This window comes from Gymnoscopelus braueri, assembly GCF_963280865.1.
Source record: "Gymnoscopelus braueri genome assembly, chromosome: 12".
Classification (NCBI taxonomy): Eukaryota; Metazoa; Chordata; class Actinopteri; order Myctophiformes; family Myctophidae; genus Gymnoscopelus; species Gymnoscopelus braueri.
The window spans coordinates 34,327,940-34,353,273 of record NC_137614.1 but is presented as its reverse complement, the minus strand read 5'-3'; the positions used below and the strand labels follow the sequence as shown (position 1 = coordinate 34,353,273).

The 25,334-nt window shown below is 45.6% G+C and overlaps 1 protein-coding gene across 1 annotated transcript in view; it reads left to right on the top strand.

The window, feature by feature from the left end:
- Positions 1-25,334, top strand: part of LOC308096512 (MORN repeat-containing protein 1-like) — a gene marked incomplete at both ends in the record, with an annotated part of 62,687 nt that overhangs the window by 9,873 nt on the left and 27,480 nt on the right. The window contains 5 exons of the mRNA XM_080443932.1: positions 4,170-4,266; positions 10,300-10,410; positions 12,077-12,200; positions 13,034-13,317; positions 16,560-16,628. Of these exons, the coding sequence (XP_080300058.1) occupies positions 4,170-4,266; positions 10,300-10,410; positions 12,077-12,200; positions 13,034-13,317; positions 16,560-16,628 (685 nt within the window). The remainder of the gene's footprint in view (positions 1-4,169; positions 4,267-10,299; positions 10,411-12,076; positions 12,201-13,033; positions 13,318-16,559; positions 16,629-25,334) is intronic.

Sequence of the window (25,334 nt, the reverse complement as noted above, 5' to 3'; positions counted from 1 at the left end):
TCACTGGCAGGCAGCTCCTGACAGCACGCATTCCCTTCAACCCCAGCAGCCACTAGCTGGGTGGAGAGGAAAGTGCCTAATGGGGGGAGTTATACTTAGCTGCACTCTGGTGTCGCACACTGAAAATATCGGATCTTCGAGCTCACAACACGGCACAACGTGACATGTTGTGACGGTTGTAGATCTGATATTTTCAGTGCGTGACACCACCGCGCAACCAAGTATAAATCAGAGCTAAGCAGATTAAGATGTAAATCCCACAGAATTCCCACTCTCTCTCCCTCTATACCCCCCTCCAAACAAATTAAAAGCCTGCTTATTGATTATTATGAAAGCGGAAATGAGGGTATGAATTAAATCCGGCAGGCCTGAGTCCCAGCATTTTTTAGCCCGGGGCTGTGGAGAAGCCGAAAGCGAAGGCGTTTTCCTTCAGCACGGTTACAATGCCGCCGCCACGGTGTGCTGACCTGCGTTCTTTAGACGGTCGGTCGTCTGCTGTCACCCACACATCCTGTGTTTTCACTTAGCAGGTGTGTGGACAGTAGTGTGACCGCTAGCGCTAATGTAGTGGGATAATAATTACTGGGCTGAGGGGAGGTCATGGTTATCCCAGCCCTCTCCCCTTGTTAACCCATTAAGACCTGAGGCGATTCTTAAAAAAAATCTAAATCCTAACAGTTTTTTGAAAAAAATAAAAAAAAATATTTTTTCACGATTTTTCAAAAATAGCAGATCTACAAGCTCATAGCGCGGCACTCGGTGCCGCGCTATGAGCTTGTATATCTGCTATTTTTTAATAGCCAAATAAATCTAAAGTGACACAGATGCGGTCCAGGTAAGCAGGTTGACTGACTCTGTGAGGTGAATTTGTCAACTCTTTTTATGGCGTGGCTCCTAAAGGCTGTGTTGTTTGTAGCTAATCTCACAGACCACTCGACTGATGAGCACCATAAATATTTTTCACATTGTGAATATTCTTTGTAAATATTTTTCACACTTTTGTGAATTAATCTCGGATCCCACAACTGTGCAGGACTGTCGTCACTAACATGACGTCGGAGATCCACATGGAAGCCACGCCGTTATTACACCCTGCCTTGCTTCTGTTTTCTCTCCTGAGACAGACAGTCGGACAGCTTCAGATGGCTTATAGAGTATAGGATACATGGGAGGTACAGATGGAAAGGCTCACATTGCAGATTCAAATCCAGCGCAGGGGAGCCTTTAACCACTTCGCATTCCCCAGACACTCATCCACTTTCCGTCATTAATGAAGGCAGGACGGGAGAGGCAGTTCTCTTCCCCATAAATGATTCTCTTAATGCGAGGCCAGCATTAGAAGAGTACACAAACTATCTTTTCCCTTTCTGCTAACTTTGCCAGTGTGTGGTTTAAACTTCTTTTCTTTTCCAACAACACTACGGGGCCGGTGTGATAACTGAAGGTTAGGTTCAGGATGACTCATACTTCTTTCTTTTTTTTTGGTACAGTAAAATGTTTCTCCACCTTCCTCTCCTCAAGTCTCTCTCTCTCTGTCTCTCCCTCATTCTCTCTGCCTCTCTCGCTCTCTCTCATCAGTGGCCTAGATTTTCCTCTGCACATTATTTTTTCGCCTGTGCCTTAGCCCTAGGCTTGTCGATGCGATCAGAATTAGAAATTCTAATGGACGTGTCACCACTTTGAAGTGCAGGCTTGAAGAGCTTTGAGTCTGCTGCTCCCTGGGATACGCCAGGCAAAGTCTGTGCATTGATCCCTCTGAATTTGTTTGACTTTGACAGTCTCCCTCCCTATCTCTCTCTCTCTCTCTCTCTCTCTCCCTCTCCCTCTCTCTCTCCCCCTCTCTCTTTCTTCTTCACTTTCTTTCTCCCCGGCCCTCTTCCTCATTCATTGTCTTACTTGCTCGCTCTTTCCCGTGTTCTCTCTATCCTTTACTCCTTCATAGTATCCCACCCTTCACGCACACGAAAATGCACCCATGCACATAGAAACAGCGTGCACACACGCGCGCATGCTCACACTCACTCACTCACACACACACGAGCGCACCCTTCCCTTGCATACATTACAAGTGATGTGCAAGCTTCAGCAGTTTTTCTGAAGTGTGGCTTTCCTTTAGTTATTCAGGGAATGTGCGGCTGCCTATTTCTCAATGGACTGCATTTGACTGAAGACTCCTTAATGGCGATAGATAGACCGCTGTCTGCGTGATAGGTGTACATATCATAGAGAACTTGCTCATGAACACCCATGCTCCTGTACGTGTTTCGCATATTAGTGTAGTTACATTTAATATGCAATACTATATCGTCGCTGTCAGGCAGAAACCTTGTATGTCCAATACTTTTTTGTTTGTTTGTTTTCCTGCAAATTAATAATGAACCTTCGTGTCCGAAGTAGTAAATATTTAGTTACAACTCACAAGCTCTTAATACTTTTCATTGGTTAAATATTAAAAAATCCAGAGACCGACTTAACCACTTTCAACATGGCGTCCATATTATGGGCATGTCTTTAGTTTATAGGTACAAAAATGGCAGCTCTACAAGCTCACAACTCGTTGCATCACGTTGTGAGCTTGTAGGGCATTCATTTATGATAAAACATACAAATATTATACATGGAGATTTTTCAGGCGCAAGGTTGGCCGGCAGCAGCACTATGTAACATTTATATTTTCATATTATCTGTCTCTTCCTGTAAACCTTACCATGATTTCCTCCCTTAAAAACACTAGACCAGATCTTAAACTACAGTATAATTTGTAATACTCCCAGGCAGTGTAAATGATGTAAAAAGGTTAGGTACTGTAGGTTGTACCATTGGCAACATGTAAATATTTTACTATGATTTAATGTGGCTGCTGTGAATGCATACAGAATATAACAATCTTTGGTATTTCCACCGTGAGCCTGCAAAGTTCAGCTGGCATGGACTCAAGAAATAACAAGCAAAGGCCTTGGAGCAGGATTGCAGCCAATATAGCTCACCCTTTAGACCAAAATTCGGATAATTAATAGAGCCTGTCAGTCCAAGCAGTGATGTTTTATTTTTCACAAGTCCCATGTCAGACGTTGTTATGCTTAATCACATGAAGCCTTTTAGCGTCCCTATCGTAATGTGGGCATGTCGTAACAGGCAAACATTTGGCGAAAATAGGCGAAAAGCGAAAGCTCACAATGCGTCGCATTGAGACACGTGAGCTTCTACAGTAGATCGTCTATTTTCGCTATTTGATCAAAAACTCTGTTCACCTTTTTTACAATACAAAGTACAAAATGTGCTATTGGGCAAGTGCAATATCTGGTGGTTGGTTTCTTGTTGTCTAACATTTATTTTGAGATGTTATGATTTATATGTACAGTACTGTATTATGAATGTTTCTTTCAAAAGTATTGAAAGATTTGCACAAATGAGATTTTTCCAAAATAGCAGATCTACAAGCTCGTAGCGTGGCACTCGGTGCCGCGCTATGAGCTTGTAGCTCTGCTATTTTTCAATCTGGGAACCCATCGCCAAATAAAAAGGAAAAACAGCACCCTCTGCTGTTTTTTACTCTTTCACTTGGCTCTGGGAGGAGCTCAACGTAGCACCTGTGCGCAAGGAAACCGGGGTTTTTGGTCTACCCTCAGCGCTCCACTTCCGGTGGTGCGCTTATGTTTTCATTCCCACTAACAATATTTCTACACGGAACACTAACACCACTTCTCCCAGAGAACATGGATCGTTTTTGTTATAAGCCCACTTGTTTCTATGATGAAAGAGCAAGTTAAAATGTGAATATCTTTCCGTGGTTTTGTTTGCTCCGAGGACGCTATTGTTAAATGAGTTTCGGTTTGTTTTCAGTGGGAAGCGAGAGCACAGACAGTAAATCCCGCCCACTACATTTGATTGGGTAAAGCACGGCCTGCTTCCTGATCTGAAGGCACGCCCACTTGTAGGCCAGTGCGTACACGTTATGACGAACCCCCCCGACAGATTCAAGCGGAGAGCAGAATCTGTTCTTGAGAGATTAGCTATTTTTGAATAGCTAAAGTATAAAAATAATGGTTATAGCTAAAAATCTAAAATGACACAGAAGTGTTCCCGGATTGAAAGTTGTTAATCAAACAGAATCCCTTCATAATGACCATATCAGTAAAACTCTGTCACTGTGCTGTTTCTGTGCTCAGGGCCAGTGGCGTAACAATCTGTTTAACGGACAAGGGACGATGGCCCACATCTCGGGAGTCACGTACGAGGGACTGTGGATGAACGGGAGACCGCTGGGTGAGTGGAGAATTTTCCCCCGACACGGTCGAGGCAGAAGGCCGCCACCCTAGACCTGTGGTCTGGGACCCACTGGTGGGCTGCGAGAATACTGCAAGTGGATACTGCAAGTGGGCCCACAACTAATTGGCATTGTTCACAAGCTTTTCTTGTGCTCGCAGGTTTGCGCACGGCTCTTCTCTCCAAACCTGGCCACGTGTGGTCAATACATTTCAATGATAATGCTCACCCGCCGTGGAAAAAATATCTTCACGTGCGCGAGTTTCTTTGTTTACTTCCGTGTACACAACGTGTCTTCCAAGGTAAAAAACGCTGGCATGGGGATACAAAACTATGTTTTAATATCAGGCAGTCAATGTGTTAAGGTCCGATCGCTTGACAGCACAACCAGTGCGTCCTCCAGGTCGGATGACAGGTGTTGCACAGCTCTGTCACAGTGAATGGTGATCGTATCCAGTCATACTGTTCTGGTGCTGTTTCCTTTGGGAAAAACTTGTGAAAGCGTTCCTGGAGGGCTCGCAGGTGAGCAGTGAATATTGTAAGATTCCACACATTCTTCATTGCATCATTTTAACCTTACATATACATCCTTTGTTTAACCCAGTAACAGTTATGGTTAAAATGCTATTTGTAATCATTTTTAGATTGTATTTCAATCATTCTGTTGAATTTTATTCAGGTGTGTAAAATATTTTTGATGACCCAAAATAAATTCGAGACCCCACCGTCAGTGTCCCGCCACCCCAACTTTGGGAACCCCTGCCATAGAGTACGCACATTGGTGTCCTTTATGTGTCCTACATCATGAACTACCTCCATGAGCCAGCCCGTGCGTCAAGGCCATAATTGGTCGCCGGCAGTATCAGAGTTTGCCACTTGTCAGCTTTTGCTTAAAAAATCCCTCCCGGTCCCATTGGCTTAAAAAAAAAGCTCACTTGATTTTGCTAATCTAATGGTGTGGTGGGCCCTGCCTGAAGATCTCAAAAAGAAGTCCAACGCATCTCTCTTACCTCATCATTTCTCTGCTACATTATTCCCTCTGAATTTTTCTGAATAGAGCACAAAACAGAGCCTATGTACCTCAAAGAGGAAACATTTCAAACGGAATTAAGAAAAAGGCTGTAGACAGCCCTGACACAGTGAGATGAATCTATTCCCTTCTGCCACCAAGCTTTGATGCTCACTGATAGTATATACCGTATACAACTGACAGTAATGAATGATTATAATAATAATAATAATTACACTGGCTTTTACTGTAGAAAAAATAAATTGCCATAAATAGTTGATCTACAAGGTCACTATCTTGTAGATTGGCTATTTTCAGCACGTGACACCGTTGTATGAAGACGTATAAGTTGGGCAAGGCACGCTCCATCAGTGACGCTTTGGTACCTAGTCGGTACCCACCATGCTAGCCTTTTCTCCCACACAGCGTTTTGTGTTGGACACCTCTGTTCTGTTCTGTTATTGGCTTTATTTTGCCTTGAGTTATGGTGTGTAATTCTATGTCTATGCCTAGGCATAACAAAATGTGCTGTTGTCATGGCAATGACTATCAGGCAGCACATGGCAACCTTTTTCTTATTTTAACCAAAAAGACGTGGGAGTATTTTCATGCGTTTTCTTTTTCTTTTTTTTCTCTCTTTCCCCATAGCCTTCGTTGTCATTTAAGAACAGAGGAGATTTACTGAGATGCATTTAGATATTTAGGGAGACATACATGGTATAAATTGGTCTCCCTCGTGTGGTTTTCTCCAAGTAATTTAAAAGCATATTTCTTTAAATTGTGAGATTCAAGATTCTACATAACTTTTGTCTGGTACAAAGTAACAGTAACATTTCTTTGATAAGGCTCAACAATCCATATTTAAAACATTTAGGCGCACAATCCATATTTAAAACATTTACGCACGCACGCACGCACACACGCACTACAAGGTCAGAATCCATTGCCTATATTAATTCAGAGTGATGATTGCACAGGGAATACAATATTTTTGTCGATGTTTTGTAAAGCACATTGTCTCTGCCAGGCTGAAGGCCAGGCACCCTGTCCGTCCGTACGTACATCCGTGTGTGTGTGTGTACTGTATCCGTCCGTCTGTGAACAGCTAATCTCCAGCACCGTTGGCTCAATCAACATGAGACTGTGCACACACTCCCTGGATGCAACAAATTACTCCTACAGATTTTGTCCAAACATAACGCAAATCAGTACACAGTATCTCTATAGTCATGAGATCAAGACGGATCTGTCAGATTTTTCATATTCCATCCTGTTTGGCTAAGATTTGCTTCCAAAGTTTGCAGGAGTGGTCAGTTTTGAACAAAATGCCTCAAATCATGGAACGCAGTGTCCGAATGCCGCAAAACTTTGCATGCACATTCCCACTAGGCCGAGGAAGAAATGCCACTCTTTTTACATTGGCCTATCATCATAGTGCCTGCAGCAGGCAGATTTTTGCAAAACACATTTTTTGATATTACTCCTCCAGATTTTGTCCAAACATCATGCAAATCAGGAGTGGTTCGCTTTAAACATGCCTCAAATCATGAACGCAGCGATTCCACTCACCTCTATAATGACTGAATTCTTGTGAATCTGCTACGTTTGATACTTTTGTGTGACGCTGTAGTGTGATCAAGTAGGACCTTAATTTAAGAAAAAACACAAAGTTAGAATATTGAGATAAGAGGTTTCTGCCCGACAGCAACGATATAGAGTAACCCTAAAATGACACAGATGCTTTCCCGGATTTAAAGGTATGATAACGTATAGGCTTTCCAGGTCTAAATGGGTTAATTGAGTTTACAGAAATAAATAAACTAGTGAAAGCATTCTCACTCTCTGCATATGCCATTGGTCAATGACCATGTGCAAGCTCAGACACACACACACACACATACACACATTGGTTCACAAAGGCTATATACTGTATGCCACGTGTAGCTCAGCCTTGCTGGGTTTGCTGTTTGCCCTGCATTTAAATCAAAGTCCTTTATAACTTTACACCGTTGAGCCAGCTCTCTCTCTTCTGCCGTTCTCTGTGGTATATCCCTAAGCCCATACAGCACAGATGAATTAACCCTGGTACTGCTCGCTGAGTCACTCCCCCGTCTCCTCCCACAGCAGAGTTGTGAGTTAGAGTTTACAGAAATAAATAAACTAGCATTCTCGCTCTCTGCATATGCCAGTGGTCAATGACCATGTGCAAGCTCAGACCGCTGAGGAGAAAAATTGATACGAGATATATATATATATATATTTATATATATATATATATATATATATACACACGTGCGCGCACTGGAGAAAGAGAGAGAGAGAGAAAAAGGAAAGGCTTTTCACACATTTTTCATTATCTACAAAAATTGTAAGAGGCTAGCCACCCATAGTGGGTCACAGAACCGCTAGCCTGTGCGACCCACTGTACTGTATATAACGTGTGCAGCAGTGCTCTCTTGCCGTCAGCAGAATAATTGTTTCAGCTGGAAAGTCAGACTGTGACAGGGATGATTATATGAAACTCCATTCATCTTCTGCATCAAGAAGGAAAATGTACATAATTCGGGGCCAAGGTATGTGCTCTGCATTATGTCAGACTTCCAAGGCAGTAGGCCGTATCCTGGAAAAGAAGAATCTTATTTAAATGAATAAGATTCCTCCTTTTCTAGGATATAGCCCGCATCCATACAGTCTGAGGACGGCTACCCAGGCCTCTCTCCTGTTAACCATCTTCAACCTGGCGTGCCTATTTCGACAAATAAGTCAGAACTGGGGGCTTTCATTTTTTCGCAAATCTTTTTCTTCCTAAAGAAATAGCTAAAATAGAAAATCTACAAGCTCGCAACGTGTTGCATTGCGGCATATTGAGAGCTCCTAGATCTGCTATTGCCGCTGTTCGCCATACACCGTGTATATATAGGGCTTTAAGTGGTTAATACAGATGTCCTACTGAGTCCCCTTGTTCTTTTCTCTGCCACTGACTGACCGCCTGTCTGCCTGACTGACAGCCGTGCTGGAACGTTCCAGCCACCGTTTGTAGTCTGGCCTCTCGCCAAGCAAAGGCTGCGACAGTTGGAATGGGGGTCCCCGCTGACACCGGGGGCTCCCCTCGGCTGTGACCCCGAGACCTCCCCCAGGACCCCCTGCCTGTCACTTTATTGATGTCTGCAGATGTGCCTGCTCGCATGATAATGACCTCCGATAGAGGAGCCCCCCTCAAAGTGCCAGTGTATAAATCACACACGGAGGGGGGAGATACGACGCAGTGATGTGTGTGTGTGTGTACTGTATGTGAGCAAGTGGTGTGTGTGTGTGTGTGTGTGTCTGAGCGTATGTGGTGTTTGTGTGAGTACGTACACATGCGTCCTGTGGAGATTCACATTGCATTATTGATGGTCCTTAGGGAGGGATGAAAGTGTGCCTGGTGGTGTTAGTGGGGGAGCGCGGGGAGATGGAAGCTGGAGACAGATATCATAGCGCCTCATGTTTTAACACATTCCATAGGCCTGGCATGCATTGACGTCCACGTCCAGGGACAGCCAGAGGTTCCTATAGAAAAGACTTCTTGACAGGTTAGGCCCCTGCAGGCCAGTGGGGTGGAGGAATAAGTAGGCAGAGTGCCCCACCCCACACCCAAGAGCCAAGCCCTGCACTAGGTCCGTACGCAGCCTTGACATACCCCTGCCGATGAGGTCCGCCACCGAGATTATCTTCATTCCCCTTTAAAGTTTATGCATGTATACACACGTGCACGCACCTGCAGAGAGTACGGTGGATCTGAAATATTTGCGTCGATGTGCCGCACCGTCCTCAGCAGGCGCAAGCGACGGCGTGCAACTCACACCTACAGTACCAGTGTCTGTGTGTTTTCTTATCGTTTAGTGTGCAGAGGCACGGTAGCTTGGTAGCTGTGCCCCTGTCTGATTCATTTGAACTGCCGCAGACCTGACAGGGGCGTAAATTGCCCAGATTAGGCATCCGGCAGCTGTGGCATCTGTTGCTGCTTTATGGTAATGCCGCTTGTCAGCAAGGAGCCGCCCCCCCAAGGTGTTATTGATCTATCCCTCCTCTCATCTCTCGCCCCATTGTTTTACTGCCTCCTCCCCCCATAGCTCCAACCCTGATCATCATTGGCCATTATGAGGCCTAATGCCTGCTGCACCTGTGCTCCTCTGTTGAATGCTAATGCACAGGTAGATAATGGACGCTGCTTGGCACTTGGTTGGTTGGTTGGCAGGCTGCTCAGTGCTAGCTCATGGAGCGCTCCCATGAGCAACATATCACCAACAATAGGCCTACAAAGAGTCAAATGTTGGTTAGAGGTTCAGCAGGGTGATTTATGGTAAGAATATGTGTGATTGAGGGGAGGAACTGATCATGCCTTAAGGTTGCCTCTCTCCTAATGTACAGTATTCCTTCCTACTGTACAGGCAATACCTAACTCTAAGCACAAACCTGTGTCCGTCCAAGCTACTGCGTGCCCCCACCTTTGCTCCCGTTCAGGTTTCCATTGACAGCTACACAATGTGGTATGACAAGACATGACATGATAACTTCATTTTCCACGACACGACATGACACGTCTCGACCCGTCTTGTCAGGCAGAAGGCATCTGGTGTACATGCTAATGGCAGCGGTATGATCTATGCATGAGGTGGGACCCCGGCGGCTGCCTCCGAGATCGCTCCCAAAAAGCCTCTTCCATGCCGTTGTATGCTAATTTTGCTAACCTAGCAAGGAGGGCACGGGAGGAGGGGGGAGGAAGGGAAGCAAGAGGAAGCCAGCGATAAAAAGAGCCGTCTTCCTCGCCGCAACACTCTGACCCATTCCACTGGGTTTCCAACTCTCGCTCAAGGGCTGTTAATGAGCGCGTGCGCTGTTTTATTGAATTTCTTTTCTTTTTTGAGTATTCACAGTTGGTACATGGAAAGCGGTTTGAAATGTTCCCTTTATTCTTTCTGCCTGCAGCAAGGGAGCGAATGAATGGCCCTGATTAGACATTGAACCCTGTTTGTATATGACAGGTGGTGCGTCGAGAATGGTGATCGAGGGAGGCGAAGTCTTGGAGGTCTTCCAGGAGGCTCCATTTTGTGTGGAAGTGCGGCTGCAGACGGAGGAGGGGGCAAAGACAACAGGTGAGGCAACAAAATGGACACCCCCTCAGAGGAGAGAGTGGGAGCTTCGAGCGCCAGATTGGAGATTGTTTCCAAAGAAATAAAACCACCTGCTGCCCGCCGATTTTCCAACACAACTGTCCGCAGTTTGCCAATGAAACATCCTTTTCTTCAGTAACTGAATTCCTCACTATTCAAAATCATACGGTTTCCAAGGGCAGGCGATCTGCATGTACACAATATGAACAACAAAGGATAGAAAGAGAAAATAATCACGGAACGGCCCAGGCCCACAGCACACCTACTGTGAATACTGTGTATAGGCTCAGGGAATTAGAGGTTCAGGCTGCTACGCATATACATTTATATAGAGTTCGTATAGAGTTCCCTCACATCTACCTCGCACCGCCGATCCGACCAATATGCCCATATATGGAGATCTCGGTCTCCGTCAGTCCTTGTCCCTTTTATGCCAATATATGGAGATCACTGATGTCATCCGTATACTGTATATGAGCCCCCTTTTGTGCCCATATAGTATACTGTATGGAGCTGACTGTTTCTGCCTGATCAGTGATGCCATGACGACACATTGAGGTTAGACGACACACTCCATATTCGGCCCAACTGCCCGCCCACTAGCCTTAAAGGGACTACACCATGAATTTTAACTTGTTCTTTTTTGTGTGTTTCTGGTCTCCCCTACCTCTCCTATCCCAAAAATACCCCAGTTTGAACACTCAGGCTTTCACAGCAAATCTGGGGTTTTCTGTAAATTGGTCTCAAAACAGGCCAAACTGATTTGGTCCCCGACGTCAGGATACAATCCCTCCCGTTTTTCAGTTCCAACCAAAAAAAAGAAAGAAAACATTTTTTTTTCTTTTTTTTTCTTCTTCTTATTCATTTGTTTAACTTTTTCCACACAGAACCAGGAGATAACATGCATACAAACTGGCTCAATAGCGCCCCCGCCCTAAACAGGACAATGTGGTATTGCAGGTGAAAGTGCTTTATAAGCCAGAGAGAAGTTAGTTGGAATGAGTATATCTGAGGCTTGATTTAGGCTCAAACCTTTTGAAAAACGTTTGAGGGACATAAACAATATGATATTAAATATTATTATTATTTTTTAAATTCATGGTGTAGTCCTTTTAAGCCATTTTCTTTAAATGGAAAAGATCTGTTGTATTGAAAAGTAAAATTTTCTCTTCCCTGTTTACTTCTTTTTCTACTATATTGCAGTATACTGTATGAGCAGACTCTTATGCTTAATATAGTCGGTCTTATGATGGTGTCACGCGCCAAAAACAGCTGATCTACAAACTCGCAACGCGTTGCATCGCGAGTATTCGCAATGCATTGTGAGCTTGTAGATCGGCTATTTATGGCACGTGACAAGTATAAAGTATAAATCAGTACTCCATTCCCACACTGCACTTTATTTATTGTGCCGTTGCCTGTTTCCTTTTCTTTGGTGTTGCATTGTTGTGTTGTGTGCTTTGTTGTGGTCATGGCTGTTACTGCTTAAACTTCTTTGCTTGAGTTGTGTATTGTTCTTAATCTCTGTATAAATGCCAGTCTGTCTATCTCTCTCTCTCTCTGCTGTGCTATACAATAAAGCCAAACAAATTAAATGTATTACATGATATAATATACATTTCTTTTTATTCATTTAATTTGGTTCCAGGTGAACGTGGCAGGGTCCTACAGATATCGGCGGGCGTCCGCATTCCTGATCTCTCTCCAACAGCGTCCAGCAGCCTGCTGAAAATGGCTGAGGACATCAAAGAAGCCGCCATCCAGACGCCCTTGTAGGTGATGCCAACCCACGGCAGCATTAGATTCCGATGCCAACATGCCAGAATCACCTAGATCAGACACAAGCACCCCACCCTACCACCACCGCCAATACCGCGATACTGTACATGACGACTGGATCAATGCACTCCTTCTAGCCCACACGTAAAACGATGCTTCACGCTTCTAAATCCATGAGAGGTGGTGAACAAAATATATATGTCAAGGGAGAATGCGCCCCTGGTTTCATTCTCTATCAAAGTGTGTGCTCCTACGCTCCAGTTGTGTCTTTCAGGGAGGAGGGGGGGGGCGGACAATATCCCTTTGCTTTACACGGATCATGCCTTTATGGCTGTAACGGCGTCTTCTTTTAGCTGTTGAGACATAGCTACTGTATGGTTGTTTGCCTGTAATCCTGTTTTTGGCCCCGTTCTGTGGTGAGCGCATCTCAAAAGAGCACGATGTACTGAGTTTAAAATGGTATTGTCTGTGTTTCTCTTGGCGAGATGGCAAAGGGGGGGGGGGGGGGGGCTCACCACACTGAGACACAAAATGTTAGCTGTGCATGTACTACATGTGTTCTGCTGGCGCAAGACTCTCTCTCTCTCTCTCTCTCTCCATCTCTATCGCTCCATCTACCTCTCTCTCTCTCTCTCTCTCCCACTCATCCACTGTCAACTCTTGTCCTCCCTCACATTCCATCACCCGCTCGTCCGCCCTTATCCATCGCTCTTCTCCCACCATCATCCTGCTCACCCACACCCTTTCTCTCTCTTTCTCTGTCTCCTCTCTCTCTCTCTCTCTCTCTGTCTCTCTCTCCCCACTCTGCTCTCATCTCTCCACTCAGTGGCTTTCAGGTTGTCAGCTTCCCTTTGATGGAGCGAGCCTTTGAAAAGAGGGACTCCAGAGGCCCCCCTCCCGCGCCCCCCCTCGCCGCAACTACCGCGACGGCGGCAACAGCAGCAGTGGCGGAGCCCCCCGCTCTCACTCCCCCGCCCTTGGCGGGGGCTAAATCGGGCTCGGTGGCACAGGCTGACTCGTCGCTCCTGGAGGGCGTGTGGGAGTCTGGAAGCGGATCAGACGGCCTTGCGCTCGGGGGCGGGGGAGCTGCCACCCCCAGCTACCTGGATGGTGAGGAGAGATAGCGGGCGCACATGGCAACAAGCCCTCTACCAGTCCCACTCACACAGTACACACACACACACACACACAGACACAGACACGCACATCGACATGCACGCATCCATGCGCAGCGCTTTAATTCCCCCGCGCCCTTTTATTTGCATCGGCGCGTCTCGACTTCTATCTCTTCATTCGCCCTCCCCGCCTCTTCTTTAAATGCTTATTTTAGAGCGAGTGGAGAACATCACTGGGCCAATCACAGCCAGGGGGCTGATGCCCGCCTGAGGTTGGCAGAAAAGAGAGAGAAAAAAGGGGAAAAAAAAGACTGCCCCCAGCTCTGACTTAAAAGGAAGCTTGGATGTTTCGTCTGCTGTAATATACTTATACACTTAAGATTTCCCTCGGGGAGCTCCCTGGATTTTGGGGGCGAGACGTGACTCTATCAGGCTTTGCAGATGTCTTGGTCGGCCGAGCGGAGGAGAAGCTCTTCTGTCATGGCACTGGGTTTGCACACCTCCTCGCCTAGGTTAGTGCCAGGGGCCTGGGCTCAATGGAAATTGAGGGGCTTTCATAGAGCACAATGACATTCTTGAGGAACAAATGCAAAGCCATAGCGTTAAAAAAAAACGCGTCTAAACACGTCTCAATGGAAGAACTTAAAGAGAAGAAGAACAGAGTATAGTTTGCGTGACATTTTGTAAGAGTTCGGTATTTTTCTTTTCTTCACAGAAAACTAGGCTGACCATGAATTTTAAACACCCTAGCGTCAATATTCTGGGCATGGCATGCTAGGCGAACAGTCAGTGAAAATAGACAAACATTCGTTGAAAATAGCAGATCTATCAGCTCACACCCCATCGCATCACGACACATGTAGTTTAAAGGAGCAGGCCAGACCAAAATACATGTGGATTGTATCTGCCTATAATCAGTCACCAACATACTTGATGCAGTTGACTTTTATCATGCTTTCATTCCTACAGAACGGCTCTGTTGCGTGAACTCTCGCGAGATTATCGCGTCTCGCAAGATTTCGCGTGGAGCGCTCCCACCTCCCCTCATGACAAACAGTGCATGTGTGAGTGCCTGGACACTACATGGAGCGACGAAAATAGCCGAATTAGCGATATGCTCTAGGCTCCATTCTAGCTGTGGGAGGGGTCTGCAGAATGGAGAACAGGGCCTTCTATGAAGAAAGTCAACCGCATCAGGTATGTTTGTGACTGATTATAGGCATATACAATCCACATGTATTTTGATCTGGCTCTCTCCTTTAAGTGATTATTAATACAGATTGTTGAAAACCATTCTCGGTTTAATGTTCAATAATGGCGTCAATAAAACACACCTTCTGATTCCTTTTAAGAGTTCGAAGGTTAAACATCTAGGCAGGATAATGGGTTTTCAAGTAGGATAACTCCCAGGCAGGATAACCCACACATAAATGTATTGTACACCATCCATTGTCCAGTAAGCATCATTCAGCCGCCCCCACAGCTCCCCCCAGAGTGTGAGTATAGAGATCACGTTGGCAGTCGGACAGGCTGGCAGACGCGATACCAGCGGAAGGGCAAAAGAAGCATGCTGAGAGGTGAGCGGGGTGTTTGATCAATGTCATTAATGTCTTCCAAACGCCGCTCACCTGCTGGCAGGTTAATGTTACTTTAACCTTAGCGCTCCTGCCCTTCCTTCCTCCTGCCCTGCCCCGCGTCACTTGCCTAGCGCGAGGCTAGCGCCCACTCGCTAGCAGTTAGCATGTGCGAGACAATTACCAAGCCCAGAGTGGAAGGGTGATAAATATTTCATAAGGAGAGTCCATTAAAGACACACGAGGCTCCTTTCTCTCGCTCCCTCCCTCCCTCCCAGATGAAAGAAGGCTAGACTCCTCATTGTTGGGAATGGTAATGATGTGATAGTAGGGGCCTGTTCAGACCTAGTGTTTAGTATCTAGAGACACTGTATATCCACATTGTGTCTAGATCCAGTTGAGACTGATTCCTGCATATTCATATGCGTCTCAAGTGACAACATGCTATTGGATCTCGCTTCTCCACTCAGTATGTAAATAACCGATGTCACCTATGTACAGCACACTTGGGTGGCTTGGGGCATACGGTTCCCCAAACTGTCCTGGGATTCACATAATAGCGTCCCCTGCTCAAAATCAAAACAATACACACATGATGTTTCAAGCAGTATCATTCCTACTAAGCTTCATGACAAGCCATTGGCATATGCAGGGACTAAGAAAGCAGATTCTTCACTTTTACCAAATTTAAGCTGTTAACATTTTTTGCCACGGGCTATGGGATCTGTATTCTGTAGTCACGGCTGCGGTCCCCGCAGACTATGGGATCTGTATTTGCGGTCACTGTCCCATACCCCGAATGGATGTCAACACTGTGGTTTCATGGTTGTTGATGTTTTATGTCAGGGTGACATAAAACACACACGCACACACGCACACACGCACACACACACACACACACACACACACACACACACACACACACACACACGCACGCACGCACAGGGAATCTCAACCCCTCCATGGAGTTGACAGGTGTTAATTCCAACTAACAATCCAATTGATCAGCAGAGCTGTATTGAAAGACATGAAAGCAAAAAGAATCCAGATCAAACCTCTGTTCGCCAACATGTATCAAACACACGACGCTTCTCATCCTCATTAGCTCATCGCTGACGCGCCCACTCACATGCACATGCAGTGTACACACACATAGTCAATAAACAGAGATGGCGGTGAAAAACGAGGGCGAGAGAAGAAAAGTAAGAAACAAAATTAGGGGGGCATGAACAGTACAGTGCACTGTACAGTACATGTAGCTACATTGTTGGTATTATTATCTTTTTTTACATTGTAGTGCATCAAAGGGCCGATTGAACTAAGCTGTGCCTATACAGTATGGAAGTTACTCAGATTCACGCTGATTCTCAACTTATGGTCCAGAGACCACTAGGGTTCGTTTAGGGGGGTCCCCAGCTAAATGATTGATAGTTAGGGACCAAATGGATCTTTACAGATCTATTATGGGTCCAGTTGACAATTCGAGTTAAATTAACACCAAGGATTTTACGGTGAGATACAAATCGCATCAAATGTGCATCCATGGCCTAATGCATATCACATTGGGGGTCCTTGAAAGTACATATTTTTTTTATCACTGATCTACTGTATTGCATAGTTAATTATTTTACAAAATGTGTTTTACATGCGTCTCCTTTTCTAGGAGCCAAACTCGGAGGGGAGCGATCAGGGGAGAGGCTGTCCACGGGCATCATCGCTGATTCTTCCTCAGGTAACCTTCATCTAACCCAGTGTATTCCTGTGGACACTGCAGACAGTTTTGCAGACTTGCTTTTGTTTATTTTCTGGCTCTGCAGGAGTCACAACCCTTTGTGTCCGGTTAGCTCAGTCGGTAGAGCTCTCGCCTTTGGACCATAAGGTCATGGGTTCGATTCCGGTCACCGCCAACTCAGCGCATGAGTAGCACGGCTTGGGTGCGGCAAGTCGTGCGGTAAGTTCTGGGAGCTGATGGTGGGTGTGGCGCTCCACCTCAGCAATCCATGCAGGGGTCTAGCGCATTGTAATGGGGACAGACTCACGCGTTATCGGCTGATACTGGCAATAAGCCTCTCCCGACCTACTTATCTGCAGGAGGCTAGCCATCTATAATAGGGTCGGTGGGTATTTGTGTCCAGAGCGAATCTCACAAACTGTTGGACCGATCACCGCCAAATGTCTTGTGTAGAATGCCAGTAGGCCAACCTAGTACCTCCTGAAAAATGTTACTTTAATTGTATAATGGAAGTCAATGGGGCTTGGATCGAGGTGAAACCATACCTAAATTTGGAGTCATACGTCATAGATACGTCATAGATAACTGATGTCATAGACAACTGATGTCAGACTGGTGAAGTACGTCATCCACATTTGAGCTACGCCGTTCCCATGTGGATCCTGATATCCAAATGAAAAAAATTGAGTATATTGTAGTTGCAGCCATTGACGTGCCTTGCCACAGGTAGGAAATACGATCATCCAGTGTCTGTGTATTATGCTTAACTGTGCTACATTACATGGCTAACCACCTATGGCACTTTTCTATCTATTGAAAGTGGGAGGGATGGGAGAGGTCATTGCTAAGTGGTTGTTACTGCTGATGCTGTGAATACTAGCAATTAGGGTGCAAGTTGTTGAGTTTGAATCATCGGGTGGCTCTTGTGCTTGAACAGAGGCATCAAACTCTTTAGAAATATAGTGTGCGTAGCGTACATAGCACATTTTCTCTCCACTTAAAAGGGACATGCCTCAAAGAATAGCAAGCAATCAGTCATACATTACCTTGTATAAGATGTGTGTGTGCCTATTGCCTGATTTATACTTGGTTGCTCGCTGTTGTAGCGCACCGGTTGCAGATCTACAAGCTCACAACGCATCACATCACAATGTATAAATCACATTTAAGGTAAATACAGGCATGGACGCCTCCTGGTGTATTTCATAAAGACGCTTGCATTCTCACTGCCCCCTCACTAACCCCCCCCCCCCATCCTCTTTCTTTCCTTTCAAATCACGTTCTAATACCTTCTTTTTTCTCCCCTGTGTGGGCCATGCAGGCCCACACAATTTATCCTTCTCATTCAGTACGAGTGGCTTTGGCCGGGTATTGTCCTGCCTCGTTCGGCTAACTTGTGGAGGATTGGCTGTCGGATCTGGAATAGCGCTGGATCAATGGGGTGCTGATGGGAGCCCCCCCTCCCTCTCTCTCTCGCTCTCTTTCTCTCTCTCGTGTTGAACAGCTGAGCCAGGCCCCCTCTCCAGTCGATACGCTTCTGATGTTGAAAACCCACTCCCTCTCCGTCCTGTTTGTTTTTGGGGATTTCTTTTTTTTTTCATTCACCTTACTCCTTCAGTCCCTCCCTACTTAGCAGCCCTATTTTCTTCCCCTTCCTTTCTCCTCCGCGTCATTCACGTCTCGTGAACGCCATAGGACTGAGATGAGGACTCGGCCGGTTAGAGTTCAAAAGCAGTCCCCTCTCAGTCGAGTGGAAATGCACCGGGGGATAATCCGGCCTTCTCCGTGCTGTCAGAAGAACACAGAAAGAGGGAGCAGGGGAGCAGGGGGGGAGGGAGAGAGCGAGAGAAAGAGAGGGAAAGGGAGAGAGAGGGATGGATGGATAGAGAGAGAGAGAGGGAGGGAGGGAAAGGGCAGGGGGTGTAGACTAGAGCGAAATGAATGAATGCCATGCTGAAGATGAGAAAGAGATAGATGGAGAACGAGAGAGTGAGGGAGAGAGGAGAGGGAAGGTCACGGTGGCTCCCATTTAGTGCGTTGTTAATTTCCTGATGGCCTGGGCTCATTTGGCAGCCGTTGATGCTAGTGAGGTGAGAATGAGAGTGGAGCGCTAGGCTGACCTCCTCTACAGCACCCCTACGCTCCACGCATGAAGCCATGAACTTCACCTCTACGCTCCCTGCATGAACCGTCAACCTCTCGGCTCCCGCACACAGTGTTCCATCACGTAGTGTTCCATCAGTGTTCCATACTTGGTTGCTCATCGAGTCACACACTGAAAATATACGATCTACAAGATCACAGTGTGTGAGCTTGTAAATCAACGCGGTGCGACGCATTGTGAGTCGTAGATCAGCAATTCTTGATGCATGTCACCGGCACACAGCTAAGTATAAATCAGGCCTGACTCCCTAACCTTATAAACACACACACGCACGTACGTGCGAGCGCACACACACACACACACACACTGTACCTGTGTAAGCGTGTGTTTCCACGGTTTCACAGCCAGGGCTCCCTCCCGCTGGAGTGCTGCTTCATCAAGTCTGGGAGCCGGTAGCAAAGGGCATCATCATTAGATTAGACTCTGATCGCTCTCCCTAAGTAATTATCCTCCTGCCCAGACTCCTGCAGCATGCAGACTTAATTGATTTAATGGAGTGTGTGCTCTCTCTCTCTCTCTCTCTCTCTCTCGCTCTCTCGCTCTCTCGCTCTCTCTCACTCCACCTCTGTTTTCTGTACTTCAGGGGCAGGTTGCCTCTCATTAGAGTTTGGGACTTGTTTTCAGAGACGGTGTGGGGAAAGGGTCCTCTGATGTTTCTACATAGTCTGCCTTCTCACATTTCATCTCTCTTATTTCTAATAGTAATGACCACTTACTGTATGTCCGCCGTCGTAGACAGTACAACCAGCAGGCGAACAGACAATAGGATGTCAAGCTAGTTACTGAAAGCAAGATGGTTTCACTGTTCTATGTTATTCGATTAGTCAAACGCAGGGAATCATCCCGAGAGACATTTCAATTGAGACACGGAAGTCAGTAATAGACTGCATTTCAACGTAAGAACACTGGAGGCCAATGTACCCAGAGACTGGGCTTTTTCTGTTCATCTGAGAAAGTTTATCTACTGTACAGTGTACACAGTAAAATCCAGAGCGTTAATTTACATAAATAAATGTAAATTAATTAACACTCAGGATTTTGTGTACTTTCTTTGATAGTGCTGTTTAAATCAACAGAGGAGCAACTGAGAAAATGAGGGATGAAGGTGTGTACTTGTGAGGGGGGGGGGGGGGGGGTTGCCTGCCCTTCCTATGGGATACATAGATATACAACTACATACTGTACATACATATCTACTTCTGGAAGCCGAGAGGTGTGACCTTGATTTATCAAGTCTGCCCTGGGTTGGCACCCCACCCTCGTAAATCCAAGGCCGGGTCCCCCTGGATAGTTTTGATGATCAATAAAACATAATTGGATTTTTCGCACATATTTGACCAGAAGTATTATAAAAGCAGATGGAAAACTGTAAATTTTGCCTTTTAATGCCAGTCAATGGCACTCACTCTGTAAATAAATCTTCCTTGAAACGGCCCACCCCCCGCTGGGGCCTTTTATGCGCAATCTGCACGAGAGAGTTATAATAATTTCCTATTGAGACCCCATGATAGCCGCCGGCTTCGTTCCATGATGCATGAGACAAGAACCAATTACCAACGACCACGTTTTATCTAATGCAAAACTGGGGGACATTTTCCCTACAGCGAGATGTCACAAGAGGACAGAGCGCTGAAGACCAAGTTCTCCACCTGGTCATCTGCTACTGCAAGATGCACATTATTCAACTGCAACGTACAGTTAGAATTTTGGTTTGTTTGATTACAATTTTTTTGGTTACATTCTCGTTCCTTTCACTCTCAACATGAACCCTACCATCCCTATTCTAATTCTATTCTATTCTATACTAAGAACATTTGTGAAAAACTTGTTAAAAATAGAACATTTGCCAAAAAACAGAAGAACATTCTGTGAAACTAGAAGAACATTTGACAAAAACAGAAGAACATTTGGCAAAAACATTGTGAGCTTGTAGATCAACTTTTGCTATTTGACATGCAATGTAACAAAGTACATAGTGGTTAATCAATAATCATGCATTAGCAAAAACGCAGCTTGGCTATAAGTGAAATGCATGCAATGAGACTCCAAAGACATCACCAAATGTTGTTGAGACTTTTCCTTCTATCCATCATTCTCTAAAGGTCTGGTCTGCTATTTGTATGCATGCCACACACGGGGCTCGTCTATTCTATCAGCGTCAGATGACTTGACGATTATAGCGGCGTATGATAATCATTGGCATATTGATTTAGCTTGTTTAAGCATCGACTCTGACAGAAATGGCAGAAGCAGATGCCTGGCTAAGTGATATGAGCAGTGGTGAATATCATATTGCTCAGGGCTAATGCGCAACCTTATTGCTGTTTAATGAACCGCTAAGAGACAATCATTTCCATTTGCCCACCTTCTCCACATTATAGAATGAAGCACAAACACAATTCAGGCGGCGGAGTAGCTCACGCGGCTCAGTAAACAAAACCGAATCCCCGTTTCATGTGAGGTCAGAGCACTTCTTCAGAAAATCAACTCCCTCCAGATGCACAGCACCTATGGAGGTAATTGAAGGTAGAGCGTAAAAAAAACAGGTAAACACACAGACAGACACAACGCCATTTACACCTCCTCTTTACTTAGCTGGAGGAGATAATGAGGCCACACTGCAATTAAGACAATCAGGTAGGCAGGTTTGGGCAGATCCGGCCCTGCGTGGTGCACACGTTTCCAGCATAGCATGCTAATTGGCTGTAACACTGACATGCGGAGAACCTGAGGGAGCTGAGTGCGGCGAGGGCCTCCGGGGTAGGACACACGAATACAGGGAGCCGTAACCTCCACGTCAGTCCCTTTATGACGAAGGACAAAATCAGTGCCGGCAGGGAATGCTTAATTTGAAAATTAATGGGCCATGGGATATTTTTTTGTGTGTGCCACCACTTAAGACACTTTGCAGGCCCAGCGATGTTACTCCTGTCCTGCCCTCTTCCCCTGCCTGGGTTTTATGGCTTCAACGCTGGCAGAGGATGAGAGGACCTTGCACACGCTGCAGTTATTGCGTTACTAATTTGATTAAATACTTGCGCGTCCTTGTTGCTGGTCGGACGGAGGGGTGCCCATGCACATCATGATTGAGCTGTGCGGGCTAAGTAGCATGCTGGACTTTACTGTTTAGCCTTGTGTCAGGACTTTTCAGGGTCCGCGGCCTGCGGCGTTGACTCAAATCTCTCACCTCTTCCAACTCTGCTTTACTGCAAAGGCAACGCTGTTGTTAGAAGTCCAAAGTGAATATCAGACACAAAATTTAATATGTAATATGACTTGACATTTTGAATGACATTTGGTATTTAGCCCCTTCAGTTCCTCGTGTTAGTGTCACTGACCTAAATGGCTCCAGGTGAACATGATTAACCCGAGCTCTGACCCATCTGTTTGATGCTGCCTTCTAGGCCTTCCACTCAACAGCCATCTTGGATTTCAGCTGTTATTACAAAGGACACCTCTGCACTAGTGTTCCTGACCTTATTGTTTATTTTTTAGCTGAGCAGCTGCAGCACCTGTTGTGCAGTTGCCCCCTCCCAATAACACACACACACACACACACACACACACACACACACACACACACACACACACACACACACACACACACACAGAGAGACACACAGTGTCTGCAAGAGTTCACGACCCCACTCTGGGTGTGTTTTGAAAGGGGAGCCGGGTCACAACAGCCTGTCAGTAAGTGGAAGTGGGAGACTGATTGAAACTTTGCCAGTGTGGTAACTGGCTGCTGTACAGTTCCTACAGCCAGAGGGACCATGAGAGGGATAACATTCTGACAGGACACCACCACACAGCAGTGCTTTAAAGGAGAAAGCCTTGCAAACGCCACACAGAAAGGCGAAAGGGCCTTTCTGTGTGGAGTTTGCATGTTCTCCCCGTGTCCCCTAGGGTAGGTACCCTCACAAAACACATGCAGTAATCCTGTGTCTATACAGCCTCCCCCTGGTCAGCCGGGGCGCCTGATGGAGGGGAAAGGAACTGTTTGGAATAACGTGTTCCTTCCACGCGCTACGTCCTTCCGGGGGAAACTCCCCCCTGTCAGGTGATAAGAAGCGGCCTGCTCACTCCTCATGCATTGAAGGAAGCATGAGCTCAGTTCGGTGCTCTCCCCAGGCTGGCAGAGGGAGAGTAGCGCCCAGGATTACAAGTTTAGGCATTGGCACTGGGTGAAAAAATGGGTTACAAAATTGTGAGCTAAAAAATTTAATGAAATAATAAATAAATAAAAAATCACACCCTGTGTGAAGTGGGCGGTGTCTTGCTAGCTAATCACAATACTGAATGGAGTCAACCAATCATGTACAAAAGATAAATACATTTATTGAAACACTCTTTATGATGGACGAAACCATAACTTGAAAAAAACAAATTTTTGGTTTTTTTCAAGTTATGGTTTCTTATATAGGGCTATGCACATGTGTCATGTGACACTGGCCAATCACAGTCCTGAATAGACTGTGATTGGCCAATCACAGCGCAGGATAATTGTACAAATTTCCTGGGCCCAGATCACAGCGCAGGAAAATGTACATTTTTCCAAATCTCACTTATAGGGGCGGTTTCACCGCCCAAAAATAAAGGAGAAAGCGTATATCATGGCTTGGTGTTCTGGGGAAAGCTGGCAGAGTCAGTCGATATACTCTTTGTGCTGTATAGAAGAACTGTGGAGTTCCATCTAATAATTGCCTAATGAAATGAATTGGCCACTCCACAACGTTTTTCTCCATCATTTGCTAATTGTTGCTAAATGAGCAGTCTCAAATGATGATCATACATGCTCTCAAATTAAACACATTAAGTGCCAACTTATGAACATAGAACTTAAGGGCATCATGCTCCCCAGGGGATTTAGTTTTTTACTCTATGGCCTTTTCTTTAGCACATCCATTAGGCCAAAATGTACACTTACACACCAGATAATGTGTCTCACAATCTAATGGGTGGACTGCCTTTAAACTTGCTGAGTGCAGTCATGCTCCCCGATGAACCCTACTGATTTTGAAGACTTCAGTACTTTACTCTAGCGCCACACTCAGGCCAGTGGGAGACTTTGCCAGTGTGGCGGTAACTGGCTGCTGTACAGTAGCGATTAAGTCTGTTGAATGGACTGCTACTATTTTCCCCTTTCCAAATCCTTCCATAAACACCTCTATCCATTCTGATTTTCCAGGCCTTGTACACAATGCTCAAAGCTCTTTCATGTCAGGTCAAAATGCATTTCTCCTTTCTGTGTGCTCGTATGACCGGGTCGTGTGTCAAAAATAGCAGATCTAGAAGCTCACAACGCATTGTGATGCAGCACGTTATGAGCTTGTTAATCGGCTATTTTCAGCGCACAACTTTGTCGCACGATGAAGAATAAATCAGGCTAAAGCGCAAAACATGGGGACCTTAATGGGACAGTATATTTGATTGCTATGTATGCTGTGGCAGTCTCATCTAAACCCTCTGCCACAGACAGAATTCATTTACCGAACAGACACACAGTGTTTGTTTGTCAAATGTTCCAACATCAAAGAATTCCGACCATGACAACTGAAAATTGGTGGTGGGCGAGAGCTTTCCTTTCTTTCTCCCTCTCTCTTCCCCCTCCGCAGCTTAATTTGTCGTCTTTGGCTGGTTTTTATTATGAGTGGGTGACATGCAGACGTGAGTAATATTGGACTGTAAAACCTCATTTCTAATTATTTAATCCGGCTTTCTGGGTCGATAAAGCCAATCAATTTGAGTTAGGAAGAGCCCCCCCTTCACACACCCAACCTTGTGATGAGTTGCTGTGAAATAATCATATGCATAATCAGAGCTAATATTCACACATTTTGTGCTCTGAATGGCATCTTTTTTTTATTAGAGAAGGTAATGTGCTCGTTTGATCGTGCGTTCCATAAATTCTTTATTGCACTGCCTCTCATCTGTGCCCTGTTGTGTCTGCCTCCATCTCGTCCTTTGGCTGTCTTTTCTTCTTCCTCTCTCCTCAGCTTTGCTTCTTTTCTCACTTCCCCCATTATGTATTCTGTACCTTCTTTTACTCTTTTCATCTTCACCATTGCATCCCACTCTCTTTTGTCTCCTTCCTTGTCTCTATAATGACCCCCTTTTCTTCCTCGCACCTCCATGCCATCACGTCTTTTTCCTCTCTCTCTCTCTCTCTCTCTCTCTCGCTCTCTCTCTTGCTTTCAATATCCTTCTTTGACCCGAGAGACAAAATATATGGGGCATATATATTATATATATATATTTATATATATTTTTTGTGTTTGTGTGTGTGTGTAACTAATCAATAAGTCGACAAATTTCTATGACTATTATTCAACTGAGAACTTCTTCAGTTCGAGCACAGCCCGACTGTCCGAATATACAGTATCTTTCGTCTGTCCTTGTTGTGTTTTTGTCTCCTATTCCGCCGTACGGAGTCAAGTGCTGTTCACCTGTGTGTCTCGAGTGGCGGTGGTGGGGTGATCAGCAGATGACTGTGGCTCAGTCATTCAGAGACAGAGACAGAGAGAAAGAGACACAGACAGAGA